This window comes from Ranitomeya imitator, chromosome 7, assembly GCF_032444005.1.
Source record: "Ranitomeya imitator isolate aRanImi1 chromosome 7, aRanImi1.pri, whole genome shotgun sequence".
In the NCBI taxonomy this organism is placed as follows: Eukaryota; Metazoa; Chordata; class Amphibia; order Anura; family Dendrobatidae; genus Ranitomeya; species Ranitomeya imitator.
In genome coordinates, this window is record NC_091288.1 from 165398189 (window position 1) to 165411269 (window position 13081).

Genomic DNA, 13081 nt, shown 5'->3' on the forward strand with positions numbered 1-13081 from the left:
GAGTGCTGAGATAAGAAGAGGCTGCTCACACTGCTGTCCACCATGTCTATCTGGTATAATACTGAAGATGCCAGGAGTGCTGAGATAAGAAGAGGCTGCTCACACTGCTGTCCCCCATGTCTATCTGGTATAATACTGGAGATGCCAGGAGTGCTGAGATAAGAAGAGGCTGCTCACACTGCTGTCCACCATGTCTATCTGGTATAATACTGGAAATGCCAGGAGTGCTGAGATAAGAAGAGGCTGCTTACACTGCAGTCCACCATGCCTATCTGATCTAATACTGGAGATGCCAAGAGTTCCGAGATAACAGGTCGCTCACACTGCTGTCCACCATGTCTATCTGTTATAATACTGGAGATGCCAGGAGTGCTGAGATAAGAAGAGGCTGCTCACACTGTTGTCCACCGTGTCTTTTTCATCTTACCTCAGACCCACCACAGTGGGAACAGCTTCTTACTTCAGCACCCCTGGTATATCCAATATTCGATCAGACATGATGGACAGAAATATGAGCAGCCTCTTCTTATCTCAGCACCCCTGGTAACTCCAGTATTACAAGAGACTGCTCACACTGCTGTCCACCCATTGTGAATGACAATACAATGGTATAGGTTATCTCCAGGTCACAGGAGAAGTTTGCCCTACAGCACATGAGCATAGTCTTCTGTCCAAGCACACTGACAGAAATCTGTTCTGGCATAACAAGGTGGCCATTTCAATACTATAATGCTTCCCTCCCTAGAGAAAAAGATTGTGATTTACTAATTAAATGTATTTAGGAATTTATAATAACATTCCTTTATTTTTTTCTATTCCCCTTTAAGGTAGAAATATATACAGGGTTATGTTGGTGTAAAGTTTTTTTAGGAACACTAATCCCTACTCTAGGCATGACTGACAGCCTCTATATAATCCTCATCATGGTAGGACCATTGGGAAGCTTGCACATACATGCAACGTTCCAGCGGCGCTACCATAGCAAGGAGAATATGGAAGCTGTCAACCATGCCAAGGGAGGCGCAACTAGAAGATCCAAGGCTGAAATATTCTGTTGGAACAGATGCCCCCTGGACTAGTATTCTAGTCCTCATTAGCATGTGCCGAGCTGTGGAATAAAAGTAGATTTTTAGAAGACGGCAACAATAGTAATGAACATAGAAGACCTTATCAGAATATAGGAATTGGCATGCATACCGCTGTAGCATAGTTGGGAGTAGACTGGGGACCTAACAGGTTCTCTTTTAAAAGAAAAATAAAATTTAGAAAGGTGGAGTCACACGTTCCATTTTTTCTTATACATTTATTTAGTTTTAATTTTAAGTTTGTTGCACCAAAGTCAGGATTGGAAATATAGTATGATTCCTGATGCTACTACTCCTTCCTGTTACATTCACTTCAGACTTTGGCTTAGAAAAAGCTATACCAAAAATAGTCTGTATATGTCCAAAGTAGGAGTTGTATGGTATTTGAAAAAAGGTGTCTGCTTTCTCCCTTAAACACGGTTTGTTGGCCGTAGTCTGTGTCTTGTATTTCAGCCCAGTTTGTACTTTTATCTGGAAAAACTCATAACACATTTTTTTAACAGTGGAAAGTCTGTATATTCATCATAAATATATTATTCTTAGCCCCATATGGGACACAAGAATTTGGCAAGCTTACCACCAGCGCTGTGGAGTTGATAAGCCAAACCTCTGACTCTTGACTCCTCAATTTCCATGACATGAACTCCGACTCCACCAAAATGGGCTCCAACTCCATGACTCCGACTCCACAGCCCTGCTTACCACCAGTGATCTACAAATGATCTGTACTAGTTATCTACTATATAATTTTGTATGTGACAAATTGAAAAAATTGCAGGGAAAATATACATCCCCGGTATTCGCCAGGTTACAAAATGGATACATTCTGTAGCTTTGATCATAACCCGGATATATGTAAAGTGGAACAGGTCAGGCGGGGAAAAAGTGAATGCTCACCTTACGGCTGACCGATCCAGCCGCCCTGCTGCTCACCACCTTCCATCAGTTCCTCTTCTTTTTGTCTTCAGGTGCTCCATATCTCCTGGCCTCTTTACTGTAGGCCAGGACTCTGTTCAAGGAGTGTTGATGTTCTCGGTCTGGCACCTCACATGTTCTGCAATGCCGTCCTTCTTCTTGCTTTGTGTGGATGACGCCATCCACACAGTCTACCTGGCACCGCGCTCCTGTGCAGGCATACTTCTATCCCAAGTTGAGAACAGATCAAAGTAATGCAGTACACATATACTGGGGCTTTTCGACCTTTCCTGGCACCTGCGCCCTGCTGTACTTGTTCTGCCATCAACAGCGCAGATAAGTACACCTGCACAGAGGAGACTGTGTGGATGGGGTAGGAATGTGTCATCCACATGAAGCAAGAAGGAGGGCGGTGATCGGAAGAAGATGGGGCGTGTCGGACCAATAACATCCACACCCTACGGACCTGACTGCCCCCCATGTGAGTATAATAAAACCTCACTTTCTTCTCTTCCAGGTCGGGTTGGGGGCAGATATACTGTATTTTAGAATTCTGTATACCGGAGCTGAATGGTGGTGGCCGTATTTTTCATATCGGCCAAACATGGTGACAGGTTTGCTTTAAGTACTCTTGGACAAAAACTCAGCTTAAAATTAAGAAAAAAGTAAAGTGCCAGCAGGATAAAAGCAAGTTTTTGTTTTTTTTAAATGAAACTGCATATTCCTGTAACTGTTTTTTCTTTCCCAGGAATATCGTTTGCACGTGACATTTCACCCTTTCATCCCTCTACTGTACTTTGCTCTGGTTGTGTCTAGCAGAAAAGGCCACCTGACTTTTTCTTAATACTAAATGCTAAATTTTACTTTTAATGCAGGTGGCCAAGTAAAGGTGAAGGAACTGGACTGGCTCAAGAATCAATTGTGTACAGGTAATTTCATTCTATTGCAAATGACCAAAAACACAATTTGCCCAATTCATCAAAGCTTTTATGTCAGAATTCGGGCATAAAAGCTTTGAAAAGTCACAAAGTTTTGGCGCATCTCGAAGATGCCATGACATTTTGCAACTTTTGGCGTTCTCTCGCCATTTTCGCCCAGCTTTGATAAAGTAGTTCAGAGCTGGAGCAGGCTGGGAGCATGGTGACCGCTGCTCGTTACCTTCCTGAAGAGTGGCGGCCTTCACTATGTGGGGACTACAGTCATGGAGAAAAATTTTAAGAATGAGACAAATATTAATTTTTCCAAAGTCTACTGCTTCATTTTTTCTAATGGCAATTTGCATATACTCCTGAATGTCAGAGTGATCAGCTTAACAGCAATTACTGTACTTGCAAAGTCAATATTTGCCAAGAAAATGAACTTTAACCCCCAAAACACATTTCAACATCATTGCAGTCCTGCCTTAAAAGGAGCAGCTAACATTGTTTTAGTGATTAATCCATTAACACAGGTGTGGGTGTTGATGAGGACAGGGCTGGCGATCAATCAGTCATGATTAAGTAAGAATGACATCACTGGACACTTTAAAAGGAGGCTGGTGCTTGGTATTATTGTTTCTCTTCAGTTAACTATGGTTATCTCTAAAGAAACACGTGCAGCCATCATTGCACTGCACAAAAATGGCCTAACAGGGAAGAGTATCGCAGCTACAAAGATTGCACCTCAGTCAACAATCTATCGCATCATCAAGAACTTCAAGGAGAGAGCTTCCATTGTTGTCAAAAAGGCTCCAGGGCACCCAAGAAAGACCAGCAAGCGCCAGGACCGTATCTTAAAACTGTTTCAGCTGCGGGATCGGACTACCAGCAGTGCCGAGCTTGCCCAGGAATGGCAGCAGGCTGGTGTGAGTGCTTCTGCACGCACTGTGAGGCGGAGACTCTTTGAGCAAGGCCTGGTTTCAAGGAGGGCATCAAAGAAGCCACTTCTCTCCAGAAAAAACATCAGGGACCGACTGATATTCTGCAAAAGGTACAGGGAGTGGACTGCTGAGGACTGGGGCAAAGTCATTTTTTCTGATGAATCCCCTTTTCAATAGTTTGGGACATCTGGAAAACAGCTTATTCGGAGAAGAGGTGAGCGATACCACCAGTCCTGTCTCAGGCCAACTGTAAAGCATCCTGAAACCACGAATCGGCTCACTCAGTCTTGCCTAAAAACACAGCCATAAATAAAGAATGGTACCAGAATGTCCTCCAAGAGCAACTTCTCCCAACCGTCCAAGAGCAGTTTGGCGCCCAACAATGCCTTTACCAGCATGATGGAGCACCTTGCCATAAAGCAAAGGTGATAACTAAATGGCTCATGAAACAAAACATACAGATTTTGGGTCCATGGCCTGGAAACTCCCCAGATCTTAATCCCATTGAGGACTTGTGGTCAATCATCAAGAGACGGGTGGACAAACAAAAACCAACAAATTCTGGCAAAATGCAAGCATTGATTATGCAAGAATGGACTGCTATCAGTCAGGATTTGGTCCAAAAGTTGATTGAGAGCATGCCAGGGAGAATTGCAGAGGTCTTGGAGAAGAAGGGTCAACACTGCAAATATTGACTTGCTGCATTAACTCATTCTTACTGTCAATATAACCTATTGGTACTCATAATATGATTGCAAATATATATATATATATATCTCTGTATGTGATATAAACATCAGACACACACTAATAAAAACCAGAGGGCAGCAGATCATGTGAAAATATAATTTTGGTGTCATTCTCAAAACTTTTGGCCATGACTGTATAGTAAGATTTGTGGCATGTCGCACACGGAGAAGCACACCACTTGTCCGATACTCCTGATTCATTAAGAGCCATGCCAGGGCTGTGGAGTCGGTAGGCCAAACCTTCGACTCCTCAATTTCCCTGACTCCGACTCCATAGCACCGGCGGTCACTACTGAGCATGTACGTAAACTGCAGCACAGATTCATCTCAGCTAAAGACCAAGATTAGGAACGCAACAGACATTTATAGGACATTTCATAACTTTCCCACATTCTTATGAAAACATTTCCAGCTCATTATGCATTGTACTACTGTACCCAATTTATTCTATATTTTAGGAGTCGGTCCATTTTACTCGGTCTCCACCAAAATGGACACAAACTCTGACTCCACAACTGCAACTCCACAGCCCTGAGGTGTGCACCTCTTAATGAATCGGTAGACTCGTACTCCACCCCTCCTCGTTATTGATAATGGCGTGGAGCTTGCCAGTCTACATGAATCGGGGCCATAATTTACAATTATATTGACAATAAAAGTACTGTATATAGGTGTTTACTCACAGATAAAGAATTGCCATAAATATATTTATTTTGCCATGTTTGATTTTCTGCTTTAGGAAGTTCTGAATTTGCTGTTATCTGATCATTTTACAAAAAGAGTAGGGGTCCAGTATGTTAATGTCAAAATATAGTATCTTAAAGGGAATCTGTCAGCAGGTTTTTGCTATGTAATCTGAGGACATCATAAGGTAGGACTATCCTATAAAAGCAAGGAAGCATATGCCAAATAAAATAAATAAATAATCTTTATTGAATCAAATACATAGATGAAAACGTACATAAAAATTACATTTAAGGGAGATATAATTGCAAAATATACTGCCTGCATAGGAGGTTATACCAATCCTTGGAGATCTGTGTCATGGTATAGGAAATTATTCAGAACCTATTAGATGGTACATAAAGAAAATAATTTATATATATATATACCTCAATATTACAAAAGTTCGTGTACATAGGTAGTTGGGTAGTGTCAGCTGGAACTCACAAATTCCAGAGTATTATAAATGGTATTAAAGAATTACACAAAGGTAGCTTGATGGGGCCTGGAGGCTCCTGTATATATCCAATAGCATGTGGGGGTTCTATACAGAGACTTTAATACAAAGGGCTAATTTGAACACAAGAGACAACCTGGCAGCTATCAGTAGATGTAAATAAGCAGAGCATGAGCCTGATAGTAGGATAGGGCACTAGGTCACACAGCGAAGTTGTTAAAGTGCATTAACAGTGCTAGATTATATACATGTCCAATAGGACAAAGAATAGTAGACAAAAGTGCAGAAAAGCTAATGCACACTTCATGGCACACTGACATTGGTCAAATAGCTGATGGTAAAACATTACATGTTCTTTTAACCCCTTTCTGACATTAGACTTAAGGCCCCTTCACATTAAGCGACGCTGCAGCGATACCGACAACGATCCGGATCGCTGCAGCGTCACTGTTTGGTCGCTGGAGAGCTGTCACACAGACCGCTCTCCAGCGACCAACGATGCCGGTAACCAGGGTAAACATCGGGTAACTAAGCGCAGTGCCGCGCTTAGTAACCCGATGTTTACCCTGATTACCATCCTAAAAGTAAAAAAAACAAACACTACATACTTACCTAACGCTGTCTGTCCCCGGCGCTCTGCTTCTCTGCACTCCTCCTGTACTGGCTGTGAGCACAGCGGCCGGAAAGCAGAGCGGTGACGTCACCGCTCTGCTTTCCGGCTGACCGACGCTCACAGCCAGTACAGGAGGAGTGCAGAGCACAGCGCCGGGGACAGACAGCGGTAGGTAAGTATGTAGTGTTTGTTTTTTTTACTTTTAGGATGGTAACCAGGGTAAACATCGGGTTACTAAGCGCGGCCCTGCGCTTAGTTACCCGATGTTTACCCTGGTTACCAGTGAAGACATCGCTGGATCATACTTGACAAAGGCCAACCTGGCCGAAACGTTGTATTTTACCATGGCAGAATAAAGATACGTTTTGGATTTTCATCACCTGGTATGGATGCTGCTTTTCTTTTTTTCTTATACGTTTGTGTCCGATTGGATCCTTGGACCTTGGAGCGTGCATCCGTTGTCTGAGTGCTGATGGTTTACCCTACTATATATCGCTGGATCGGTGTCACACACGCCGATCCAGCGATGTCCACGGGAGATCCAGCGACGAAATAAAGTTCTGGACTTTGTTCAGCGACCAACGATGGCACAGTAGGGGCCTGATCGTTGGTCGCTGTCACACATAGCAATTTCCTTAACGATATCGTTGCAACGTCACCAAAAGCAACGATATCGTTAACGATATCGTTATGTGTGAAGGTACCTTTACTATCTCGTCTAACGCGATCAGCCGCGCTCACGGGGGGAACGCGGCCGGGTGTCAGCTGACTATCACAGCTGACATCGGGCACTATGTGCCAGGAGCGGTCACAGGCCGCTCCTGGCACATTAACCCCCGAAATACTGCGATCAAACATGATGGCAGCGTTCCGGCGGCATAGGGAAGCATCACGCAGGGAGGGAGCTCCCTGCATGCTTCCATGAGACCCTCGGAGCAACGCGATGTGATCGCATTGCTCCAAGCGTCTCCTCAGTCCTCCTCCCTGCAGGCCCCGGATCCAAGATGGCCGCAGGGCTCCTTACGGGTCCTGCAGGGAGGTGGCTTGCAAACGCCTGCTCAGAGCAGGTGTCGGAAAGCCTCCCTGCAGTGCCTGTCAGATCACTGATCTGACACAGTGCATTGCAAAGTGTCAGATCAGCAATCTGACACTATATCATGATGCCCCACACTGGTACAAAGTAAAAAAATATATATTTACCGTATACACTCGAGTATAAGCCAACCTGAGTATAAGCCGATCCCCCTAATTTTGCCAAAAAAGACTGGGATTACTTAATGACTCAAGTATAAGCCTAGGGTGGAAAATGCTGCAGCTACTGGTAAATGTCAAAAATAAAAATAGATACCAATAAAAATAAAATTAATTGAGACATCAGTAGGTTAAGTGTTTTTGAATATCCATATTGAATCAGGAGCCCCATATAATGCTCCATACAGTTCATTATGGCCCCATAAGACGCTCCATATTAAAATATGCCCCATATAATGCTCCATGCAGTTCTTTATGGCCCCATAGATGCCCCATATAATGCTCCATACAGTTCTTTATGGCCCCATAGACGCTCCATATAACATTGTGCCACATGTAATGCTGCTGCTGCACAAAAAAAAAATGACCTACTCACCTCTCGTCGTGCTCCTCAGCGTCCCGTCTCTCCCCACTGACTGTTCAGGCAGAGGGCGGCGCGCACACTAATATGTCATTGCGCCATCTGACCTGAACAGTCAGTGCAGAGGACGCGGAAGACGGGGCGTCGGTGGAATGTGGAAAGGTGAATATGAAATACTCACCTGCTCCCGCCGCTCCTGACGCGGTCCCTGCATCTCCCACGGTCTCCGGGCGCAGCAGCTTCTTCCTGTAGTGAGCGGTCACATGGTACCACTCATTACAGTAATGAATATGCGGCTCCACCCCGAAGGAAGTGGAGTCCATATTCATTACTTTAATGAGCGGTACTAGTGACCGCTGAACAGGAGAAGAAGCTGCCGCGCCCGGAGACAGTCGTCACTCCCCCTCACCTTCCGACCATGACTTGAGTATAAGCCGAGAGGGGCACTTTAAGCCCATTTTTTTGGGGCTGAAAATCTCAGCTTATACTCGAGTATATACGGTACATGTGTAAAAAAAGAAAAAACATCCTAAATAAATAAAAAAATATTGTTCCAATAAATACCTTTCTTTATGTAAATAATAAAAAAAAACAATAAAAGTACACATATTTAGTATCGCCGCGTCCGTAACGACCCTACCTATAAAACTTTCCCACTAGTTAATCTCTTCAGTGAACACCGTAAAAAAAACAAACAAACGAGGCAAAAAACAACGCTTTATTATCATACCACCGAACAAAAAGTAGAATAACATGCGATCAAAAAGACGGATATAAGCAACCATGGTGCCGCTGAAAACGTCATCCTGTCCTGCAAAAAACGAGCTGCCATACAGCATCATCAGCAAAAAAATAAAAAAGTTATAGTCCTCAGAATAAAGCGATGCAAAAATAATTATTTTATATATAAAATAGTTTTTATCGTTTAAAAGCGCCAAAACATGAAAAAAAATATAAATGAGGTATCGCTGTAATCGTACTGACCCAAAGAATAAAATTGCTTTATCATGTTTACCAAACGTGGAACGTTATAAACGCACCCCCTCCCCCCCCCCCAAAAAAAAAGAAATTCATGAATAGCTGGCTTTTAGTCATTCTGCCTCACAAAAATCAGAATAAAAAGTGATCAAAAAAATGTCACATGCCCGAAAATGGTACCAATAAAAACGTCAACTCGTCCCACAAAAAACAAGACCTCACATGACTCTGTGGACCAAAACATGGAAAAATTATAGCTCTCAAAATGTGGAGATACAAAAACTATTTTTTGCAATAAAAGTCTTTTAGTGTGTGGCAGCTGCCAATCATAAAAATCCGCTAAAAAACCCGCTATAAAAGTACCGTATTTTTCAGACTATAGGACGCAATTTAACCCCCCAAAAAAATTGTGAGGAAAATGGGGGGTGTGTCTTATAGTTTGAATGCAGGCTTACCGGCAGTGGTGTGGTGGTGGCAGAGGTGCGGGGATCGTGAGGCGCGGTGAGCGGTATGGCATGAGCAGGGTCCCTTCCACAGGTGTGGTGATGCCGCGGCCTGGTATCCAATGCGAGCAGCAGAGCCAGGTGAATCACATTTTTCTCGATGGCGGCGGCCATCTTCCTGCGGCCACGCGTGCGCAGATTGAGATCTCGCCTTCAGGAACATGACCGCCGCGATCTCCATCTGCGCACGCGCGGCCTCCCGCGGACATTTTCCTGAAGCCCCAGAAAGCAGAGCACTCAATCTGCGCATGCGCGGCCTCAGGAAGATGGCCACTGCCACCGAGAAACCGGTGATTAACACAGCTCTGCTGCTCACCTTGGATACCGGATTTCCATTTTGCCATTACGGTTGGGGCTACAGTTAGGGTTGGGGCTACAGTTAGGGTTAGGGTTGTGGCTAAAGTTATGGTTGGGGCTAAAGTTAGGGTTTGGATTACATTTACGGTTGGGATTAGGGTTAGGGGTGTGTTGGCTTTAGGTAAATCAGGGGCTCTGCAAATGCAACGTGACGCCTGCAGACCAATCCATCTAAGTCTGCATTCCAAACGGCGCTCCTTCCCTTCCGAGCTCTGCCATGCGCCCAAACAGTGGTTCCCCCCACATATGGGGTATCAGCGTACACAGGACAAATTGGACAACAACTTTTGGGGTCCAATTTCTCCTGTTACCCTTGGGGAAAATACAAAACTGGGGGCTAAAAAATAATTTTTGTGGAAAAAAGAAAAAAAGAATTTTTATTTTCACCACTCTGCGTTATAAACGGTAGTGAAACACTTGGAGGTTTAAAGTTCTCACCACACATCTAGATTAGTTCCTTAGGGGATCTACTTTCCAAAATGGGGTCACTTGTGGGGGGTTTCAATGTTTAGGCACATCAGTGGCTCTCCAAACGCAACATGGTGTCCCATCTCAATTCCAGTCAATTTTGTATTGAAAAGTCAAACGGCGCTCCTTCCCTTCCGAGCTCTGCCATGCACCCAAAACAGTGGTTTACCCCCACATATGGGGTATAAGCGTGCTCAGGACAAAATGACAAATTGTGCAACAACTTTTGGGGTCCAATTTCTCATGTTACCCTTCGTAAAATAAAAAAATTGGAGCTGAAGTAAATTTTTTGTGAAAGTTAAATGTTAATTTTGTTAATTTTTTTTTTTAAGCATTCCAAAAATTCCTGTGAAACACCTGAAGGGTTAATAAACTTCTTGAATGTGGTTTTGAGCACCTTGAGGGGTGCAGTTATTAGAATGGTGTCACACTTGGGTATTTTCTATCATATAGACCCCTCAAAGTGACTTCAAATGTGATGTGGTCCCTAAAAAAAATGGTGTTATAAAAATGAGAAATTGCTGGTCAACTTTTAACCCTTATAACTCCCTAGAAATGAAAATTTTGGTTTCAAAATTGTGCTGATGTAAAGTAGACATGTGGGAAATGTTACTTATTAGGTATCTTGTATGACATATCTCTGTGATTTAAGGACATAAAAATTCAAAGTTGGAAAATTGCGAAATTTTCTAAATTTTCACCAAATTCCATTTTTTTTCACAAATAAATGCAGGTAATATCAAAGAATTTTTACCACTATCATGAAGTACAATATGTCACGAGAAAACAATGTCAGAATCCCCAGGATCCGTTGAAGCATTCCAGAGTTATAACCTCATAAAGGGACAGTGGTCAGAATTGTAAAAATTGGCCCGGTCGTTAACTTGCAAACCACCCTTGGGGCTAGAGGGGTTAAAGTAAGCATTGCTGCAGTGCAGTGCTGAGCCCCGACACATGTTGCTTCTTCCTGGCTGGTTGATGTATGGATGGGGTGGGAACATGGTTGATTTTATACTGTTGTTAATCAGTGGTGACAGTGGTGTAGGTTTGGCGCTCGCGCTGACAGACCGGGTGTGATGTCACCGCTAGTCGGCGTCACGTGCCACCAGTCCACACCCTCATCCAGGCGTCAGGATGAAGGGGCAAAGCGAACGGCAGCACAGACGCGTCTCCATGGAGACCAACAACCGGAAGTCTGGAGGAGTGCTCACCGCAGATGTAAGCTGGAGCCCTGGGATGTCTGATTGGTTGTTGTTGATTGTGTTATCATCTGCTAGGTGATATACCCTATTCAGCCTATGCACTTGAGACACCTAATGTATCTGCTGCAATCCTATATTCCCATACTTGATGTCTTAATTTAAAGGAGCATGTACTGTTTGTCCATTAGCTATTTGACCAGTGTCAGTGTGCCTTGCAGTGTGCATTTGCTTTTCTGCACTTTTGCCTACTATTCTTTGTCCTATTGGACATGTATATAATCTAGCACTATTAATGCACTTTAACAACTTCGCTGTGTGACCTAGTACCCTATCCTACTATCAGGCTCATGCTCTGCTTATTTACATCTACTGATAGCTGCCAGGTTGTCTCTTGTGTTCAAATTAACCCTTTGTATTAAAGTCTATGTATGGAACCCCCACATGCTATTGGATATATACAGGAGCCTCCAGGCCCCATCAAGCTACCTTTGTCTAATTCTTTAATACCATTTATAATACTCTAGCATTTGTGAGTTCCTGCTGACACTACCAACTACCTATGTACAAGAACTTTTGTAATATCGATGTATATATCTTCAAATGATTTTCTTTATGTACCATCTAATAGGTTCTGAATAATTCCCTATCCCATCACACTGATCTCCTGGGATTGGTATAACCTCCTATGCAGGCAGTATATTTTGCAATTATATCTCCCTTAAATGTAATTTTTATGTAAGTTTTTATCTGTATATCTGATAAAATAAAGATTATTTATTTTATTTTGCATATGCTTCTTTGGTTTTGTAGGATTGTTATTTATTGCAGTGCCATGAATTTAGGCCTGTAAGTACAGTGGGGCAAAAAAGTATTTAGTCAGTCAGCAGTAGTGCAAGTTCCAGCACTTAAAAAGATGAGAGGCGTCTGTAATTTACATCATAGGTGTTGTAAATTATGTGGCAGAGCTCCCTCCTGTGGTCACAAGTGGTACTTCGGCTGATTCTCTCTGTGAGCTTCCGTTGGTGGAGGAGAGTGGTACTGCGGCTTCTGAGTTTCCTTCCTCAGGTGATGTGGTGAAGTCGTTAGGTGCTGCTCTATTTAACTCCACCTAGTGCTTTGATCCTGGCCTCCAGTCAATGTTCTAGTATTGGACCTGTTTTCCTCCTGGATCGTTCCTGTGGCCTGCTGCTCTGCATAGCTAAGTTCCGCTTTGCTATTTTGTTTGCTGTTTTTTTCTGTCCAGCTTGTCTATTTGTTTTTTCTTGCTTGACGGAAGCTCTGGGACGCAGAGGGTGTACCTCCGTGCCGTTAGTTCGGTACGGAGTGTCTTTTTGCCCCCTTTGCGTGGTTGTTTGTAGGGTTTTGTGTTAACCGCAAAGTTACCTTTCCTATCCTCGCTCTGTTTAGTAAGTCGGGCCTCACTTTGCTAAATCTATTTCATCTCTACGTTTGTCTTTTCATCTTAACTCAGTCATTATATGTGGGGGCTGCCTTTTCCTTTGGGGTATTTCTCTGAGGCAAGGTAGGCTTATTTTCTATCTTCAGGCTAGCTAGTTTCTCA

General features: G+C 43.4%; 1 protein-coding gene across 2 annotated transcripts in view; it reads left to right on the forward strand.

The window, feature by feature from the left end:
• METTL22 (methyltransferase 22, Kin17 lysine) overlaps positions 1 to 13081 on the forward strand; it is a 201000-nt gene that overhangs the window by 98355 nt on the left and 89564 nt on the right. For both annotated transcript variants that reach the window (XM_069733992.1, XM_069733993.1), the window contains one exon: positions 2876 to 2929. In XM_069733992.1, the coding sequence (XP_069590093.1) occupies positions 2876 to 2929 (54 nt within the window). The remainder of the gene's footprint in view (positions 1 to 2875; positions 2930 to 13081) is intronic.